The sequence below is a fragment of the Haliotis rufescens genome, unplaced genomic scaffold (genome assembly GCF_023055435.1).
Source record: "Haliotis rufescens isolate VD_foot unplaced genomic scaffold, xgHalRufe1.0.p SCAF_15, whole genome shotgun sequence".
In the NCBI taxonomy this organism is placed as follows: domain Eukaryota; kingdom Metazoa; phylum Mollusca; class Gastropoda; order Lepetellida; family Haliotidae; genus Haliotis; species Haliotis rufescens.
Genome location: NW_025963835.1, coordinates 140,982 through 163,155, shown reverse-complemented (window position 1 = coordinate 163,155; position 22,174 = coordinate 140,982). Strand labels below are relative to the sequence as shown.

General features: G+C 38.7%; 1 protein-coding gene across 2 annotated transcripts in view; it reads right to left on the bottom strand.

Moving 5' to 3' along the window:
• The window catches only part of LOC124142099 (ubiquitin carboxyl-terminal hydrolase 32-like), an 84,534-nt gene that overhangs the window by 39,773 nt on the left and 22,587 nt on the right, over window positions 1-22,174 (bottom strand). Inside the window, exons 2-14 of one of the 2 annotated variants that reach the window (XM_046510380.2) lie at window positions 19,648-19,775; window positions 17,118-17,223; window positions 14,319-14,437; window positions 13,269-13,428; window positions 12,221-12,352; window positions 11,320-11,427; window positions 10,438-10,553; window positions 8,525-8,599; window positions 6,259-6,342; window positions 4,239-4,300; window positions 3,116-3,221; window positions 2,021-2,398; window positions 308-448 (exon numbers count right to left, since the gene is read on the bottom strand). In XM_046510380.2, the coding sequence (XP_046366336.2) occupies window positions 308-448; window positions 2,021-2,398; window positions 3,116-3,221; window positions 4,239-4,300; window positions 6,259-6,342; window positions 8,525-8,599; window positions 10,438-10,553; window positions 11,320-11,427; window positions 12,221-12,352; window positions 13,269-13,428; window positions 14,319-14,437; window positions 17,118-17,223; window positions 19,648-19,775 (1,715 nt within the window). The remainder of the gene's footprint in view (window positions 1-307; window positions 449-2,020; window positions 2,399-3,115; window positions 3,222-4,238; window positions 4,301-6,258; window positions 6,343-8,524; window positions 8,600-10,437; window positions 10,554-11,319; window positions 11,428-12,220; window positions 12,353-13,268; window positions 13,429-14,318; window positions 14,438-17,117; window positions 17,224-19,647; window positions 19,776-22,174) is intronic. The other variant, XM_046510381.2, reaches the window with a different exon arrangement.

Here is a 22,174-nt window from a genome sequence, read left to right as displayed (position 1 = left end):
TGCTGGTGACGAATTCTCGCCATGCTAACCTGGAATCCCCTGGGTGAAGCGTGACTTTGTTTGTAATTTACCTTTACAACGGCCTGTAAATAATAGAGCCTGGACCAGACAAACCAGTGATTAATATAATGAGTACTATACCACCAAATCTGGGTAAGAAGATACGCAATCAGACAAGTCCCAGCTTCTGACCACCCATCCATTTCATAGCCTAGCACAGAACAAGATATGTTGTTGGGTATTCTAACCCAGAATCCCCATGAGATGGAGGGAGACATAGAAAGATGAAAGGTGACAGTGTACTTACAGTTCTAGGCAGAGCAGGTGCCCCTCCATACCAGCTGGACAGGGCTCTCCAGATAGGCTCCGGCACCAGCTCGAAGTCCTTCCCCCTCACCAGCACTGTATCACGCTTTAACCGACCTCCCTCGTTGGTGAGGGTTGATGCCTGGGAAAACACAAGAATATATATATCACGGTTAAAATGGAGACAGTTTTATATCATTGGTGGAGCAATCAATAGCCAGACTACCTTATGTGAGTTGGTGACAAGGACATAGTCGTTATCAATGATGACCCTACCTTATGTGAGTTGGTGACAAGGACATAGTCGTTATCAATGGTGACCCTACCTTATGTGAGTTGGTGACAAGGACATAGTCGTTATCAATGATGACCCTACCTTATGTGAGTTGGTGACAAGGACATAGTCGTTATCAATGATGACCCTACCTTATGTGAGTTGGTGACAAGGACATAGTCGTTATCAATGATGACCCTACCTTATGTGAGTTGGTGACAAGGACATAGTCGTTATCAATGATGACCCTACCTTATGTGAGTTGGTGACAAGGACATAGTCGTTATCAATGATGACCCTACCTTATGTGAGTTGGTGACAAGGACATAGTCGTTATCAATGGTGACCCTACCTTATGTGAGTTAGTGACAAGGACATAGTCGTTATCAATGGTGACCCTACCTTATGTGAGTTAGTGACAAGGACATAGTCGTTATCAATGGTGACCCTACCTTATGTGAGTTAGTGACAAGGACATAGTCGTTATCAATGGTGACCCTACCTTATGTGAGTTGGTGACAAGGACATAGTCGTTATCAATGGTGACCCTACCTTATGTGAGTTAGTGACAAGGACATAGTCGTTATCAATGGTGACCCTACCTTATGTGAGTTAGTGACAAGGACATAGTCGTTATCAATGGTGACCCTACCTTATGTGAGTTGGTGACAAGGACATAGTCGTTATCAATGGTGACCCTACCTTATGTGAGTTGGTGACAAGGACATAGTCGTTATCAATGGTGACCCTACCTTATGTGAGTTAGTGACAAGGACATAGTCGTTATCAATGGTGACCCTACCTTATGTGAGTTGGTGACAAGGACATAGTCGTTATCAATGGTGACCCTACCTTATGTGAGTTAGTGACAAGGACATAGTCGTTATCAATGGTGACCCTACCTTATGTGAGTTGGTGACAAGGACATAGTCGTTATCAATGGTGACCCTACCAATGAGAGGGTTGTTATGAATGACAGTCTTCATGCGAGTCGGTGACAATCAGGAGATTGTTATCAATGGCAGTCCTACTTATGTGAGCTAGTGACGAGAGAGTTATCCATGACGACCCTACCTTATGTGAGTTGGTGACAATGAGAAATGGCGACCCTACCTATGTGAGTTGGTGATAATAAGAGGGTTGTTATCCATGGTGACCCTACCTTATGTGAGTTGGTGACATTGAGAAATGGCGACTCTACGTAATGTGAGTTGGTGACAATGAGAGGGGTGTTGTCAATGGCGACCCTACCTTGTGTGAGTTGGTGACAATGATAGGGTTGTTGTCAATGGCGACCCTACCTTATGTAAGTTGGTGACAATGATAGGGTTGTTGTCAATGGCGACCCTACGTTATGTGAGTTGGTGACAATGAGAGGGGTGTTGTCAATGGCAACCCTACCTCGTGTGAGTTGGTAACAATGAGAAATGGCGACCCTACCTTATTTGAGTTGGTGACAATGAGAGGGTTGTTGTCAATGGCGACGGGCCTCTGTGGGGGACCTGCGGCCACCGCATGCTGTTTCCGCTTCATCTTGGGTGACGGACTGGGACTCCGGTTCATGGCGGCGGCGTTGTCCACCGGGTTGAGACTATTCTTCCTTGGGCTCCGAGAGCCGTGGTTTGTTCTGGGTAGACTGTTGTAAGTTGGGTTGGTAACGTGGCTGTTCAAGGTGACCTGTTCCGTGGAGCTGGTCTTGCAGTTCACCATTATGACATTGTCATCTTCCCAGGCCAGGGTGCTGTTGACTCCACCCTTACCTTTGGCAAATTTATGCTTGGATACAGGTGTGCCTGTCGCACTGTGGTTCTCGTTCAGCTGCAAGCGGAGGCAAGACGCAGGGAGTGAAATAACAGAGAAACTTACTACTTTTTCTCAAACATAAAGCTATGTTCAGGGATGTGAGCAGGTTTTCCCGGGTAAAAAAAGAGGAAAAGTCTAGGGGGGTTTGGGGGCATGCTCCCAAAGAAATTTTTTAAACATTTGATTGCATTTTAAGCAACCTCGTGCAGTTTGGACAACATTCACACCAAGAAGTCTGAAAGTACTGAACCGACGCAGATTGTCCGGTTTTCGATCATATTTTTCGGAGAGCTTTTTTAAACATTTTGATTATATTTTTACGAGGAAGATGATTTTTCAGGAGGACTACTGTTTTAAAAAATGTGATTTTTTGGGTTTCCGCAGAGATTTCACATCCCTGTATGTTACTGAAGACGTGACGGTACTGGAAGTTTTAGATGTTTGTTTATTTGTTGTTGAACCCCACAATATTCCAGCCATAAAATAATAAGACATTTGAATAATGGATAAGACAATCCAGCAATTGACATCATCCGATGACATGCATCAAACAAGTCAGGGAACCTGACCACCCGCTCCCAAAAATCGTCTCTTACGACAAGCATGGGTTGCTGAAGACCAATTCTAACCCGGATTTGCATGATGGGAAGTTTCAGCTGGAAACTATTATATGTTAATGTAGTGAGTAGGTTGTTGATTTGAATGAATAACGCTGAAACATTGGGTACTTACATCTCCATTAACGTACTCCAGCCACGTGTTCCACCACTGCATGCTGATGAGGTAACACACCTGGCCCACCTGTAACGACTTGCGACTCTCTCGCTCTAGCCACGACCTGGTGGACAACAATCACAGTATCAACTGTATCATGACATCACAATAAACTGCAAATGATTACTTTTCAATAAATTGGCTAACAAAGCCATTTCCTATTGTATTTATGTTTTCAGGAACTGACAAAATATTAGGTCACTTCCACTAACAGTCTACTGTTTTCTGATTGGCTAACAACAGAATGGGCGGGGCTTGTGCTGCATTATTGCGCTGAATGTCATCGATTTTGTATGGTTGTCTACATTCTTGTGTGAGTTAATAATTTAATATGAAATCTGTTTAGTTATTATTGTTGCCATATTTATTAATACGAATTTACATCAATATTTTTGGTGTTCATGGAAGCATAACCATGACAACCTGAGTGCAGTACAGATTTATACAGCGTGCACACTGATTATTATATTAAAACCTCCATAAATGTCAATTCTTAGTTGTGCTCTAAACTATACACTAGCCTGACTTCATCATGTTTGTCTCTTTTGTTTAATAATAATAATAATAATGCGCTAGCCTCCATGTAGCAGTTCATGCTCAAAGCGCTACATTATTACGCCGGTCAGTAGATCAGTGAGCACTCGATTTTCATTCTCAGCTCCCTGGGGAGTATACAACCCAAAGCTGCCTGTGAGGCGCTAGAAGGTTAACAGCCACATAACCATCTCATCCTACCGGGTACCCACTCACTGCTGGGTGAACAGAGGCACATTTTAAACAAAGTCACTTGCCTAAGGAGACACTACGTGGTACATGTGCTTTAATGCCACACTCTGCAATATTACGGCTATATGATGACGGTCTGTAAATAATCAAGTCTTGACCAGACAATCTCATCTCAATTATTGGGAGTTTAAAGTCATAGATTTTGATTTGATAGAATACATGGAACACCAGTGGGCACTCCCTTTTGCTGAAAGAACCAATCAAAATTAAATAAGAGATTGTCTTGAATTACCCAAGTCAATCTCTTATTTAATTTTGAATTACCCAAGTCAAGATCTGCATAATGAATACTCACTGAATTATTTTGCCCTCTTCGTCTCGCCTTTGAGGCTTCAGGCCAAGCACCACATGGCATATCTGCACACAGGAGAAGCAGGGAATGTTAGCTTGAAATCCTTAGTATCCTTTCAATGTTTCTTATTAGTCCTATGTATACCCACATGTGTACACATCATCAACCACATCGTCATTATCATCCACATCGTCATAACCATTCACATCATCATCATCATCATCATTCACAATGTCATCATCATCAACATCATCATTCATAATGTCATCATCACCCATATCGTCATAACCATTACATCATCATTCACAATGTCATCATCATCAACATCATCATTCATAATGTCATCATCACCCATATCGTCATAACCATTACATCATCATTCACAATGTCATCATCACCCATATCGTCATAACCATTACATCATCATTCACAATGTCATCATCATCAACATCATCATTCACAATGTCATCATCATTCACAATGTCATCATCACCCACATCGTCATAACCATTACATCATCATTCACATCGTCATAACCATTACATCATCATTCACATCGTCATCATCATCATCATCATTCACATATTATCATCACCCACATCGTCATAACCATTACATCATCATTCACATCGTCATAACCATTACATCATCATTCACATCGTCATCATCATCAACATCATCATTCACAATGTCATCATCACCCACATCGTCATAACCATTACATCATCATTCACATCGTCATCATCATCATCATTCACAATGTCATCATCATCAACATCATCATTCACAATGTCATCATCACCCACATCGTCATAACCATTACATCATCATTCACAATGTCATCATCATCAACATCATCATTCACAATGTCATCATCACCCATATCGTCATAACCATTACATCATCATTCACATCGTCATAACCATTACATCATCATTCACATCGTCATCATCATCATCATCATTCACAATGTCATCATCACCCACATCGTCATAACCATTACATCATCATTCACATCGTCATAACCATTACATCATCATTCACATCGTCATCATCATCAACATCATCATTCACAATGTCATCATCACCCACATCGTCATAACCATTACATCATCATTCACATCGTCATCATCATCATCATTCACAATGTCATCATCATCAACATCATCATTCACAATGTCATCATCACCCACATCGTCATAACCATTACATCATCATTCACAATGTCATCATCATCAACATCATCATTCACAATGTCATCATCACCTACATCGTCATAACCATTACATCATCATTCACATCGTCATAACCATTACATCATCATTTACATCGTCATCAACATCATCATTCACATCGTCATAACCATTACATCATCATTCACATCGTCATAACCATTACATCATCATTCACATCGTCATCAACATCATCATTCACAATGTCATCATCACCTACATCGTCATAACCATTACATCATCATTCACATCGTCATCATCATCATCATTCACAATGTCATCATCACCCACATCGTCATAACCATTACATCATCATTCACATCGTCATAACCATTACATCATCATTCACATCGTCATCATCATCAACATCATCATTCACAATGTCATCATCACCCACATCGTCATAACCATTACATCATCATTCACATCGTCATCATCATCATCATTCACAATGTCATCATCATCAACATCATCATTCACAATGTCATCATCACCCACATCGTCATAACCATTACATCATCATTCACAATGTCATCATCATCAACATCATCATTCACATCGTCATCATCATCAACATCGTTATTATCATCCACATCGTCATCATCATCCACATCGTCATCATCATCCACATCGTCATCATCACCCACATCGTCATCATCATCCACATCGTTATTATCATCCACATCGTCATCATCATCCACATCGTCATCATCATCCACATTGTCATATTCATCCACATGCGGACCATGTGACATCTACAAGAATTACACCTACAAGTATTGCCTGCCTACCTGACTAAGCAGATCCAGGAAGTCATCAGTGAGGGTATTATTGACTGTCCACACCAGGTACTCTTCCATCGTGATGAAGCCATCCTGTGACACACACAACAGGGCAATCAGCAGCTACTCCAACACATGCAACATGTCCAAGGGTCAGCTCATATGGTCAGTGCATTGGCTCGACAGGTACACATTAAGCAATACCAATTTTTGTTTGTTTGTGGATTCAACCAACCAGAGCAAAAAAAACATATTGTTAAAATGAGCTACACAATTTTATAAAAAAGTAATATTCTGACCAACCCAAAATAAACATGGCAAATGGTTAGCAAAACTTTGTAATTCATACAATAGCAAAAGTATTATGTACTCAAGTCTGCATCTTCCGACAATGCTAAGCAGTCACATTAAACTTTCTCTACAAACATGGAAACATTATCAGGATGACCTGGGACTTGAACCCATGATCATAGCATTCTGGTATTCAAAAGGGACGTAACTCTGCACATAAAATTGCGTCTCTTTCGGTGAATGAGCCACCTTTGCCCCACTAGGGTGAAAACAAATGAAGGTATATCCTTGTCTCCTTCTACGAGCAGCAATGTCCTTCTGACTAAGGGCTCAGTTGGTACCACTGTGATTTTGGTTTGGGTTGTTGTTTTACGCTGCACTCAGCAATATTCCAGCTATATGACAGCAGTCTGTAAATAACTGAGTCTGGACCAAGCAATTCCATGATTGATATTATGAGCATCAATCCACGCAATTGGGATTGATGACATGCTTCAACCAAGTCAGCGAGCCTGACCACCCGATCCTGTTAGTCGCCTCTTATGACAAGAGTAGTTGCCTTCTACGGCAAGAATTGGTTGCTGAAGACCTATTCTACCCGGTACCACTGTGAGTGACTGTTGAGTATTGCACTGCTTTGAACAGTTACACCACGGAGTGTCAACATATTACAGGAGGAAAGGTCAAAGTGATATAGGTCATAGACGTTTACCACTTTGGAGAAACCCACTTGCATTGATATGGTGCTAACAGTTCAGGTTTTATAATCATTACAGTGGGATTTGAACCTATGATCAGCAGATCCTGGACAGCAAAAGGGACACAACTCTTCTCAGCAAATTGAAACACCTTCGACCAGTCCCCATGCACCAGATACATTGCTAATATTCTTACACAACACTGAAATGGGAATATTACAACACAGAAATATCTTCTCCACCATCTCCACCATTTGTCCACAACGCCACAAGGGAAGCAAGCATAGTAAAAATACAACACCAACGAAACGTATTTCTACATGACGGCAACTAAAGAGATATAACATCAGCAAAAGCATTAGAAAACTCGTGACGAAGAAATGAACCACAAATACAAAATATACACACAATGATCAGCACAAAACATTTGGAGCATGGCACAACGAACATAAAATATCTTGATCAACTAAAAGAGTAGCTTTGAATTCTGGTCAGAAGGCTGACATGACACGTTCATGGGCTAAACTGACTTGAGGGTGAGTCTATGTTTTGAGTCCAGTACTTGAATTGTCAATGAACAATGTACTGTCACTTGCAAAATTTCTTGACTCAATTTGTTCCCAATAAAGAGCTATTTCTTTTTAAAACCAAGAGAACCTTTTTTTCTTAGTCTTTAGGATTGATGGATGTGCTTAGAGCCCAACACTATATCACCATACTTTCAAAACAATTACAATTGTCACACATTCCCCTCCATAACCCATTCTTATAGAATCATAACTCATAGTTACCCAACCAAGAGAATTAAGACTGTTCAAATTCCTTCAATCAAAAGGTCCTATCAAATTGACACCACTGGGACAGTCCATGTCTAAAGAGGAAGGTAGGATAACTAGAAGCTTTGTTCAACAAAGCAAACTTTCTGTAATTACTATCACACTTTAGGATCACATAACGATAATGAAACTCTGAGATGAGACTTCTTTGGCTTTGACATGCAACTATTCAATACATGCAAGGTCTCTTATCACCCCTTCAATGGAAATGCACTCAACCAACATGGCTGCAAAATTCAGGGGAAGCAACTCCTGATTTCATGCTGGAGTCCACCGGGGTGATGTCCCCTGAGTTTTGCAGGTGCATGTAACCCTACTGTGGTCAAAGATGGCCCTTATTTCACACAATTATTTCAAATCTGATTGACTACAGTGACTTACAGAAGCCAGATATTTAAAGATGGACTACCACTGCTAATTTATATGGCCATGCAAAAAGTGAAGCTCTACCTTATCAGTGTCTAAACTTGACATAATCTCATTGGAAACGACCTCAGGGTCAAGGACAGGCATATCTTCTGCTTCCTGTAAGAGGTACAGAGAAGAGTTAAGAGAAAGTCGAGATGATGCAATGATCAAATAATCAATAGAGTTTCAGCCTTTTGTTTTTAAGTTCAACAGAATATTGATTTAATTAATTGGGTCAATCACTTTTTAACAGTAGCTTAAAGCTAGTTTACAAAATATTACATGAAAAACATTGTAAAAACTTAACTTTTCATATTCCAAAAGTCATCCAAAATATGAATGTGAAATTGACACCCCTGTTAAGATTAGAACAAATGTCTTGCAGTATTTAACACCAAAATTCTTGACTAAGAACAAGGTCAATGCTGTTTGTCGATCCTAAACTATCATATTAAGAACTGTTCAGAAACTTTAAGATGCTACACAATCTTAACAGCTGAAGACATCAAGGCTGAAACTCTGGAGATTAAATCACCATGGCCAAATGGGGGTGTTATGAGAGGGAGGGCGCCTACATAGGTGCACTAAACACAGAAATTATAATATCAAAAAAAAGATTATTTGTGAAACTTGATTTAAATTACAAATTTGGTGATATACTGTAAGCTTTGTGCTCAAAAGACTGTACAAATTGTTACAATAATGCTTGCAGACAAACTAAAAAATACAATACTTCAGAGAAAATTTAAAGTAGGACATTAATATCTTAAATATAACATGTGCAATGAAAGTGCAAAAATATTTAATATTCCATATTAAAAGTTGCATATATTTACATGATCAGCATGTTTATCAAAGATAATTTTTCATGTCAATAATGAAACGTAATTTCTGCCATAGAAAGAACTGTCATACATCCATGTACGGGTATATAACATGTCCACGCGCCAGCCTGGCCAGAACAGCCAGTGCCAAAGTCCAAGCAGGAGTTAACAAGCAGATTATTTTCTTGCAAACAATATGGAATGGACATATTTTTGTAATAAGATCTTGTTTACATCAGGAAGATCACAGTGCAAACAGAGTATTTACATCATTCTGGTTCCAGGCACAGGACATTGACACTGGATGTTCTGAATAACCCCATAGAAAACAAAGTGGTCAAAATGTTGCAATATCACTTCTGAAAAAATATTCTTTGACTTTGTGTATCAGATGATTGAGCAATGTGCTAGATGACAGGCTTCAAACACAGCTCCCATTCCTGGGTTTTTACAATGAAGAGTAAATGCCATTGGCTACTCATGTCACTGAAGGCAGCTTAAACGCTTAACATTTTAGTTCCATTAAAGAATATTTCGTTCAGGAGTGATATGCAGATTTCTCATAGGGCAGCTAAGGTGGAAGTTCCTAGGTTCTACATTCCTGACATCGGCACACAGAGCTGAAGATCCCACAGATGAAGATATCAACTTTCACCTTCTTCTTGTACAAGTCTACACCTCTAAATAATTTATTTTGAAGAAGCATTCTTTTATCGAACAATTTATACTTTTAAAGATCACTGATATTACACTTGTTAAATATTGCATTGATTTCATGAAAACATGATCACTTATGCATGTCCTGTCACCATTTCATTACAATCACTTTCATAAAAACATAATCACATTTTGTCAATATTTCATCAAAATTATTTATTTCGAAACATGAATTGTTGAAATATTTCACAACTTAGCATTAAGCCTAAACCCACTATTTAATCCCCATAACAGAAAATGAATTGAAATATAGACTTTTGTTCATATTAAATAGGTGTTAATATCTCTTGTGAGTTCTGTCAACTTTGTGCAACGAGTCTGAAACACTACAAGCAACAACTGAGGTCATTTCAAAGACTGAGGTCATTTCTAAGGCTGAGGTCATTTCTAGTGCTGTAGTGACAGGCAACTGACCAGGGCGGCAGGGGACTTGTACTCTCTCCGGACAACATCCAGTGCAAACAGCATTGACTTGACATCCTCCGCTGACAACTTGCCGTCATGGTCCTTGTCAAACACCTTGAAACAGACTAAAAAAGACAGACGTCATCATGTTCTCACAGCCACCACTACATTGTAGTCAATGGAATAAGCACCAACATGGTCTTAGTTTAATGAAAAAGAGGTATAAATATATACACTTCTCAAAACATGTTAAATAACACCCACTATTGGAAGGCTGTGTGTTAGAATACTCACCAAAGTGAACTAAAATGAATCGGGTTAGCATATTGGTTGGTTGGTTGGTTTATTGTTTAACGCCGCTCTCAGCAATATTCCAGCTATATGACGGCGGTCTGTAAATAACTGAGTCTGGACCAGGCAATCCAGTGATTGATATCATGAGCATCAATCCACGCAATTGGGATCGATGACATGTATCAACCAAGTCAGCGAGCCTGACCACCCCATCCCGTTAGTCGCCTCTTACGACAAGTATAGTCGCCTTTTACAGAAATCATTGGTTGCTGAAGACCTATTCTACCCCGGATCTTCACAGTTATATATTATATTAAGCGCCCTGCTCCTATGAGCACCACTGAACAACTTGTAGACCAATCTGTAAGTAATCTTTATAAGCACCCCCTACCAAGACCGTAAATTGACAATGAAGTCTGTATTTTCTTGATGGTGTAATCAACATTTTTAACCAAAAAACCAAGAAGGGCCTGATTCCAACAAGAGGGAAATCAGCGAGAGTTGATTGTGGCTTTTGACTTCAGTCTGTCGAATCCTTAACTGAAAAGTAAAAGTGTGTTGCCAAGCAACTGTGAGTTGCTGCTGTTTGTGACTTACACTTCTGTCTCTCTGTGGAGGGTCCCCTACAGCAGGCGGAGATGCCACAGGCCATCTCCTTGAAGTCAATGTGATTGTCGCGGTTTTCATCAAACGCCAGAAATAAACCTGAAACAGATGACACCCATAGTCGGGATAATTTTATATGTCCCTTCTATTACAGTACTCTGGACAGATTCTCACCAAAGCATTGGCTCAGAATGGATGTCACCTTCTCAATCATTAACATCACTAATTCAGCAAAGAATTTCCTTAATTCATGACTGTAAAATGATTGGATGACTCATCATGTATCATGTATCAGAGCATCATGTAGTCAGAATCAGACTCAAAACAAAGTGAATGGGTCCAGCGTATTATTCATAAGGCTAAAAATAATAATAGTCTTGGTTTTCAGGCACCGCCCGCATCATCATAAAGTCGCACCTTATATTTCCATATAAAAACATAAAAAAAAATCTTTGAATATTCCGCATCTTGAACACACGACCCCAGCAGTGAAATGCTACAGTACTTAAGAACATGATTTTGCCGAAATAATTGCAAACAAAATTAAGTTACATACTTGCTTGAACAACCCCCCAAAAAGAAACCACCGCCCGCACTACCTTTTCAAAAGCCATTGCCCGAGAACTAATTCTTGTATTTATTAAGCCTAATAGAACGGGGATATAATATTCCAGACAGTAGTGGATGTACTACAAATGGATGTAAAGATTCCTGTGCTGCATCCACCAGCAGCCGTTTTCTTCTCTCGTCACTGACAGACACAAAGTGTCAACCAAATTACTCCACAGCTCATTTCCGACAAGCAGTTTACATTACAAAACTACAAATTTTGGGAAATCAGGCAAATCGATTTTTGAGGCTTATAATAACATGTTCATTGTAGAAGAAATACCTTCACAAAGTATCTCCGGCAGAGGTGGACACACAAACAACTTGAATGTGTCGAGATCAAATCGGCCACTCTTGGACTGTGCCTTGAGAACCCAGTAGCGCTTCTCTAGCTCGCTGATGTCCGTCTCCTCCACTGCCAATCAGGAAACGATCACACATCAAAGGGGGACTATATACCATTAGTCTGACAGGTTGTAATGCCTTTTTTTTTATTCACACTTGCTCAGCAGTGAGCGAGTGAGTGAGAAATCTGTGTTATCTGCCGCTTGTAGTAACATATCTTCCATATCAAGGAAGGGAGACAAGGTAGACACAATTTTATGGATAACAACTTCTTTAATACTGTAAAAAGTGACGTTTCGGTAGAGATCCTTATCCCAGTGTCAAGCAAGACTGAAAGAGGGACATTGTACAGAAATATATAGTAGGTGGAGGATTAACAATATTGACACCCACTTCACCAGCTCCAACTCCCTCCAAACCCTGCTGAGAGCCAACGGCAGGAACACAACCAAACCCCAAGAGCCTAAAGGTGTAGTTTACAAAATTGACTGCAACTGTGGAAAATCTTATGTAGGTGAAACATCCCGCCCTATCAACACCAGAATCAAAGAGCACAAAACCTCAACCATTAAATTAATATTATCCTTCCGTTGTCAACACTTACTCATGTATGCAATTGTTGTTACTGTTAATCCTCTACTGTTCATCCTCCACCTACTATATATATTCTGTACTAAGTCCCTCTTTCAGTCTTGACAATGGTATAATATCTATACCGAAACGTCACTTTTTACAGTATTAAAGAAGTTGTTACCCATAAAATTGTGTAGTTATTTCTAATTATTGCCTATCAAACAATTTAAGGAAGGGAGATGCTTGGGGAACCAATGATTTAACCAACAGGCTACCCAACTGCCCCATTTTGCTCTAGACTAGAGAAGCGTGCTGAACTACACTGAAACTGGGAAATTCCCAACATCAGTTTAACATTAACTTTATATTCATAGAGAATATATATATATAAAATATGCAAGTAAAGTACTTACAGTGTGTGACACCGGCAAGTGTCTGGTAGAAAGTGGGTGTGTCCATGTCATTGGACAGTGAGATCGTGCTAGGCTCCATCAAGAGCCATGTGGTGATGATTGTTGCATCCGGATGTCCTCGCACCCAGTTGTAGAAAGCGTCAAACCCAACTTGATCACTCTGCAAAGAAAAAAAGACCGGCCTCAAAATATGTATATGTAATAATATATATTCATATTGTATATTTTTGCTGATGTCATGGCTTGTAGATTTGACAGTTACTTCACTTAAAATAGGGTTAAATGCTTAATGTTACTTTATTTCATTGGATGCAAAGCTAAAAACCTCAGAAATTAAGAAAATTTAACTTTAAAAATTCCCAATTTTAAACAAAGAATGTAGTTTTTCCCAAATTGTCTATGAAGTGTACTTGGTTTGAAATCCTAGATAAATTCCTTTGTAAGTAATTCACACAACCTGTAGGTATTTGTTTTACTTTTAAAGTTTTTAGAAAGAAGTACCTGTTAAATGTGCTTCCACCCAGGGTAGCAGAAAGCCCACGACATGAAGCACAACTTATCAGTACATCTTCTACATTCTTCTCACTCACACATTCACTCTACTAATACAAACATACTGCATATATCAAGTATGCATAAACTATTAAAGCTTATATATCATATTGCAGTGTAGGAAAGTACATGGTCTCAAGCATTAAAGTACAAAACTAAAATCAAATTGAAAGCTGCTCCTCCTTTTCGAAAAGTTTATGATACAGCATCCAAGCACCGTATAATTTCTGTTGACTACCTGTCTTGAAAGCAATATCTTTTTCAATGTTAGATCATGAAAAAGATTCATTTTTATAAACATGAAAAAAAGGTTTTACATTTTGGAATTTGCATCTATAAATATAGGATTTTGCAATTAGTAAAACTTGATCAAACACTTCTCTTATGTTCTCTTTAACTCCAAAAAGTATAAATTCTGCATAAAATGTCATATTATAACCTGTAGGTAAAATGATACAGATTACAGATGACCATCAAGATAAAACACAGTGATCTGACCTCTCTGAACAGCGATGAGAGAGCAGTGGAGACCTGTCCCTCTGTTTCTAGGATCCGTCGATCCATCTCATCCTTCTGTACGAAGCTGTAGCTTTCATCAGCATACATGCCAAAGATTACTGGAAAAACAGACATACAGCAATAAGGTTCTGTAGCTCACCTCACTTATAAAGACAGAATCGTTGCCAAGTTGAAATTTGGACTGGAATTTTGTGAGCTTTATTAGCCCCCAAAGCTGGAATCATTCATATACAGGGTTAGAATTTAATTTTTTTAGGCACAAGCAAATTTTTGCTTGTGGTTTTAAAAGTTACAAGCAAAATCAAAAATCAACAAGCAATTATTTTTTCTCAACTCAAAACTTCAAAATATATATCACAAGATTGCATGATCGTGATTTATGCTGCATATAAATAATGGCTGATTATGCATGTTATGACATTCAGATAACAAAGTAATTAAATTTCACTCATAAAACATTTATCAAAGAAAATATCTGCATGTTTGTAAAACATCTTTGCTAGCACATATTATACACCATTTCAAGTTCCAATCCTGTTGTTTATAAAATATGTTATGTTTATCACATTATTTAGATAATGCATTTACAACTTAATTATGTTCGTTGTAAATAAAGAAAGAAAATGTAAGCTAACACATTCATAACGTCCAGATTAAGGACCAAGGAAGCGCAAAATTGACGATTTTCGCAAACAGAATCTATAAGATTTCATAAAAAACACAATTGGAAAAAAATATTTTAAAAAGAATTGTAAATAGATCTGGTATCTGCCATCACCCATTTCCCGATAACAGCGGCTGTTCGTTCAGTAACATGAAGAGATACCTCCGTTTTCATATAACACGGTCGTCGAAGACTGCCATGTGACACATCGCTAGAAAGCTTTGATAAAATTGGTTTCTAATGACTCTGTCTTTGCCAAAATCTGCTACAAGGTTCGTGACTGGTCAAATCTGAGCACGTGACCTAAGTCGGCCAATCAAATTACATCTATGATCTGATAAATTTCAGAATTTGACGAAAGACTTTTGTTAAATCGTGTTATTCTAAAAGTTTTCAGCAGGAAATTGCGATCTATATTAAAAATATGGAACTTCATAGATGTATCGTGCCAGGTTACGAGCTGTGACAAAGATTTTTCATGCTTATATTTTTGCATTAAACATCGTCTCCGAACCGAGGAAATTGAGACGACGAAAGCCGAGATGTCATTTGACTTACATTACACGCGATCGCACGAAAAGATTGAAATAATAACTTAAATGTAAGTCTGACAACTTTAAGATATATTTTTAAAATTTTATCTATTACTTTGTATAATATATAGCTTGAAAAGTCTTTACATTGCTCTTTGACATGTTCGCTGTGGACCCGTTGTCGAAAAGTGTTTTCGAGATTTTATTTTCAATAACATTGCGGGAATAGTGAATAGTTTTTTAATTCATCGATAAGAAATGATAAATTGAAATGGAATACGTATTTCAGACATTGTGAAATGTGATAGATTAAATAAATGAATCATAGGACAGGTAGGTTAATAAAATTATATATACTATTTTGACGTGACTACGGCTTCGTCAGTCAACCGGCCTACGGGTGTCGTCTGGTATTCGAGGATGGCATGTCAACTTAAAATAAGAAACGACCTTGGGTCAATTGAATAAATTACCGATGACATAGTTTTTACGGCATTTGATTGGTCTCCCGAAAATAGACAAACCTCATTTGCATAATATTAAGCTCCGTGCTATATGTTCATTGGTCAAAAAGAGCTCGGAATAGTCCGCGTTCACGAAAGTTGAAAAGAAGTAAAAGGTTTTCCCGGAAACGCGAATGGGGAGGTAACTCTAAATTGGAGGTAAACAAATCAAGGAAAATCTTCGCGAATTTAAATGTTATCACAGTGAATTTAGAAACTTAGGTATTTCTCAACCAATTGTTAAACGGGGAAAAAGCAAGACGCAAAAAATATCGTCTTTATTTTGATTTATAGACGCAAAATCATAAATTAAGACGCATTTTGCGTCTTAGCGTCCCTTAATTTCGAACCCTGATATAGCTTTACAGACTTTGCAGTTTCAGAACATCAACAAAGCAGTAAGACCAAAGGCCACAGCTTGATAAAAAATGAAACTCTGAATGTAATTTGGTATACCACATACTGTATTCGACATAAAAGGCGCCAAGCTCTAATAAGCTATGTGCTAATATATTGGCTAGTGAACAATCCCAATTTGCACCCCTTCCGATTGATCACCCCTTCTGATTGATCAATGTTCACAAGACATATTTATTCGTGTATAATACGCACTCATGTGTTATATGCACCCATAATTATGTGCAATTAAATCCTGGAAAAATATATCAGTCTAAATAAACATTTCAGGCTGTCAGCATAAACCATGAAATTTACGATCTTTCAACTCTATTTATTTCACCAAAATAATATTCTAATAAGAGCCCCCTATTTCTAATTTTGAGAGCGCTCTGGGGGCTTATTACGTCGAATACGGTTCTTGCTACCACTCAAATCTCACAATGACACATTCAGAAATAGATGAGTTATGACATTTTAATATGGCCACCGTGGCAGTCATGTTTAAAATCAAATGGGAATTCTTTCAGCACTATTTAGAGACACCACAAGTTGGGCATCTTTCATACACAGTTTAAGCTCCATAGGCCTTGTAGTTTCAGAGACATTGAAACTGCAGTGAGACTGGAGTGAAAATAGTATGCCACATGCCTATTTCAAGCATCTTGGGTATTATACTCACATTTGATCTTCTCCTCGCGGGTGCCCTTGGTGAGAACGACTAGACCACACAGCAGATCCTTGTAAGACAGGCCCTTGCTGATGCCACCTATGCCCTTGTAGATCAGCTGCAAGACCAGGGGGGATAACTGATGAAGCTTGCACAAGGGGAGAATAACTGCTCCTCCCAACGAGGAAGATAACTGCTGATGTTTGCACAAGTGGAAATAATTGCTACTCCCAACAAGGAAGATAACTGCTGATGTTTGCACAAGGGGAGATAATTGCTACTCCCAACAAGGAAGATAACTGCTGATGTTTGCACAAGGGGAGATAATTGCTACTTCCAACAAGGAAGATATCTGCTGATGGTTGCACAAGTGGAAATAATTGCTACTCCCAACAAGGAAGATAACTGCTGATGTTTGCACAAGGGGAGATAATTGCTACTCCCAACAAGGAAGATAACTGCTGATGTTTGCACAAGGGGAGATAATTGCTACTCCCAACAAGGAAGATAACTGCTGATGTTTGCACAAGGGGAGATAATTGCTACTTCCAACAAGGAAGATATCTGCTGATGTTTGCACAAGGGGAGATAATTGCTACTCCCAACAAGGAAGATATCTGCTGATGTTTGCACAAGGGGAAATAATTGCTACTCCCAACAAGGAAACATAACTTCTGATGTTTGCACAAGGGGAGGTAATCACTGCTGTTTCCACATGCAAAGTGAAACTTTTACAAGTCTGGCTTATGTACACAAATCCTTTTTACTGCCACAATCATTTTCAATATTTCAAAATTATGATGATGTATCAAATTAATTTAATACTACATTTACTTGATCAAAATGCCATTGTGATTGAAAAGTAAACCTCCAGCTGGGACCTCCTCAAAAAGTCGTCTCATGAGAGTATGCAACTGACTTGCATTGATACCAGTTTTCGTTCAAGACCATGGCATTGCCACAAATCAGCATCAATGTTATTTATGAAAGTAGGGAACATAGTTCCAATCCAGTCAATATCAAATCATAAACAAAACTCTTTCTTATACAGTGAATTTGCTAGGTACAAGTGTCATTAGGAAGTTTTCATGATTTTAGAAAATTTTAGAAAACAAACCGAACTGAAAACCTGCTTGCAGCATCAACATTTGTCACCATCCTTCACTTGCCCGACTATTTACATCAAAGGTGATCAGTATGTATACAATATGAAGAGAAACATGCTCTATCTCATTGCAGGACACCTTTTATTAACCTTCCAGGTTATAGTGTAGGGAATGAGTTTTACCCTGCAAGGAGTTATGACAAGGTGTTTAGGTGGACATGTTGAGTGCAGTACTTGGCTTATACTAGGTAAAGCTCTAAACAAGCTGATCAATTTATTGACAAAACAGGGGTGGGAAGGGTCTCAAGACAGGTCTATTTTTGTTCGAATAGATCACAAAAAAGATGTGGCAAATCACGCATATCGGATAATGATTCTGATATCTGAAAGCAATGGAAATTATATGCGTAGTCGATGAAGATTTACTGACACTCTTGCTCCGATACACACTATAAAAACACCAACAGTTCTTAAGTTAGGTACCATATTCACCCTAATAAGCCTTCTACTCCATTTAGCGTCCCCTGATCAATCTGTAAGTAATCTTTGAAAGTGCCCTGTACAAGGCCTGGAAATGTATGACAGTCCATATTTGGATGTATATATTACAGCTTTTTGTATAGAAAACACAGCTGTCTAGAAAGCAATGTATGTAACTGCCAAGTAATTATTATCAAAACAGTGTTACTTTCGTCGACAATGAGTTACCTACCACTCAACCCTAAACAAGTTTAACGTGTATGGTTTAAATAAGCACCATCTGTTGTGAATTGTCTAAGGACCCGGAGTGATTATTGTGGCAAATACAGTGTGGGACATGTCCAAATATTGCACTTTGTACAGAGTCACAGTTTATTGCTGCTCATCACAATCACCCCTGATAAAAATGGCATGAAGAGGTTACCATGGCAACAATGGCAGAAGCCCAAACAGTTGAGTAAATGGACGACAGTAAACCTTAACTAAAAACTGTGGGTGTTCTAATTACACACCCTTCAAACATGTTCAAATACAAAATTGAATTAAATCAATTAGCCCTGTTTACAATCAGCCTGAACTACAAGGTAAAAATACTAAAAACTTATTAGTGACAAATTTGTTAGCGTGAGTGAGTTTATTTAACAGTTTTGCAGTTATATCAAGATGTGTGAGGTTAATGTGGGAAGTGATGCAGGTCTCAGATGTTTACCACTTTGGTGAAACCCACAAGCACGGGTATGATGCTGACAAAACTAGAAACATAATCATAGGGCCTACAATCACAGGTTCCTGGCATGCCCAAGGGAAGCAACTCTATACAGCGAATTGCAGCACCTTGGACAGCTGGGCCACCCGTGCACCCTCACATTTGTTAGAGGCACCCAATATAGAATTACGGCGATCAGAAAAGCACTACTAGCATGGTTGGCCAAACCACGAACTGGAAGTACGGCTTACCTGTGCTAACTTTGGAGGAACGCCATCCCATAAGACCTCCCTGATAAACAGGTTCTCTGTCATGTAGCCTCCCAGGGTGGAGGCTCGCTTGAAGGCCTCCTTGAGCCGCTTCGTCTCATTGTCATTTACTGAAATGTAAAGAAGCCAGTTCAGTTATGGTCACTTCCTGCTCCTCTGAGATTCAAACCCTGCTGTCTTTGTGTCTATTTGCTATATGAATGCGACCCGTGAAGATTCGGGGTAGAATAGGTCTTCAGCAACCCAAAAAGGGACTATGCTTGTCGTAAGAGGCGACTAACGGGATCGGGTGGTCAGGCTCGCTGACTTGGTTGATGCATGTCATCTATCCCAATTGCGTGAATCGATGTTCATGATGTCAATCACTGGATTGTCTGGTCCATCATATAGCTGGAATATTGCTGAGTACAGCGTAAAACAACAAACAAACAACCAAAAAAACTATATGAATGCACCAGCTACTGGGCTAACCAATCTCATTAAATCATACATTTTACACCCATACCTCAGTTCACAAAAATCAGTCAAACCCTAAACAAGATGTTGTGTCAGGTGAACTTTCAAACCTGTCTGTCAGCATGAAGTCTTAAAAAGTCTTACTGCATGTGAACAAAATATTGGGAGCCCTTGTGGTACAAGAGCAGGGGTGCCCCGTTGCATCAAGAGTTTTCATGCAACGATACGCTACATGATAAGTTGGTTTTTATGACAAAAGAGAATACACTTGCTAGTAGCAATCATAGTTTAATGACATCAAGCATTTTTGTCAGCATGGTCAGTCAATTATCGAAAAATGTGTTGTAATTAGGACTTCAAATTACTTCAGCTAGCTTTACCTTTTGAACCTGCTCTAAAATAATTTCAGTCAAGAAGTTTCCATGCGTTTTGACATAAACAATGATAAATATGCGCATCATGATATGAATCATATCATGACCTTCATATCGTGAAACATATCGTATCATGACCTTTCTGTATCGTTTCACCCCTGTACAAGACGTACACTTTGTGGTTGAAAAGGCACACAAGGATAAGGATAGGTGAGTGATATATCGCTGATTGTCGGATCCATCTTCAAACTTGGAGAACTGAATGCGAATAACCAATCAACTAGACCATAAGCAGCTGTAATTTAGAAAATTTCCTTTCCTTTCCATCGAGATTGAGAATACTTTCTGAATCGGAAGATTTATTTTATTAATCATCACGATCAAACAGTCATTACACAAGTATTTCATCATTCCAAAAAACATCTATAATCTGCTACAAATAAGGAACAATGCCACAGTGTAATTAGGTCTACAAAGATAAGATACGAGTTTTATGTGCTCCCTTCAGCATGCTACGGGGAACTTGTTTTCCCCAGGTCAATGTGCCCTAATGCAAGGAAGTTTGAAACCTGAATATCAAAGGTAATCACTGACGTCATGCTACCTTCTCGATAGAATCAATAGAAATTACAGACATAAATATATGTAAAAAAATGTTAATCACTAATTTTTCATTCCTATTTATCCATTCCAAATGCCATGCAAATATCCATTCACTGATTCACAAGAGTTCATAGAGTTTATGTCGTTGTATACGAGTGTGTGCTAGAATCTGATGGGTTGTTAAAATCTTTCCGACTTTTCACTTCATATGAACACTTTTTCTCAAAATGCTCAATCCTGAATTTTGAAAACATCATTTGGCTTGAAAAAATGGAAATATGTCAAACAAATCTTAAATATGAACAATATTTATCGGAACAATTTTGAAGTTAGAATGGTTTTTTTCCCACATTTTGCAAACATGGCTAAGAAGGCGAGTTCAGTTATATTACAGAAGCATTGTATCTGCTAATGCGTTAGGGTCAAAAGAAATTTCTAGGCATAGAATACTCAATAACATCCTCCAGGGTCCCATTCCACTAAGCGATATTAGCGCTAAGACGATCGTAACTCTAATACTTTATCATAGACTGACAGTCGTAGATGGACAGTCGTTTTTGGGGACAGGAATTTCAAGCCAGCTTCTGCAATTCCAAGGACATGGTGGACGTGCAAGTAAACCTTCACTGAGAGTAGGTTTGTTTGTTTGTTTGTTTGTTTGTTTGTTTGTAATAATACACTAAATAATATTCCAGCTATATGACAGTGCTCTGTAAATAATCGAGTCTGGACCAGACAATCCAGTGATTGATATCATGAGCAGCTATGCAGCTAGGATACGATGACATGTATCAACCAAGTCAGCAAGCCTGACCACCCGATCCTGTTAGTTGCCTCTGCATAGTCACCTTTAACGGCAAGCATGGGTTGCTGAAGACCTGTTCTCTACCAATATTTTGCGATACGTAAGGTTGTATTGTGATTTGTATCACACTATGTATAATTATAAAGTTTGAATTCAGAAGCAATCTGAAACAGCAAGGTATGAATTGAAGTTCATAAATGGAACAAAACAAGATGCTGGTACAACATTTGCCCATCTTGGGGCCCTGGATGCATACTCCGGGGCAGCGTAA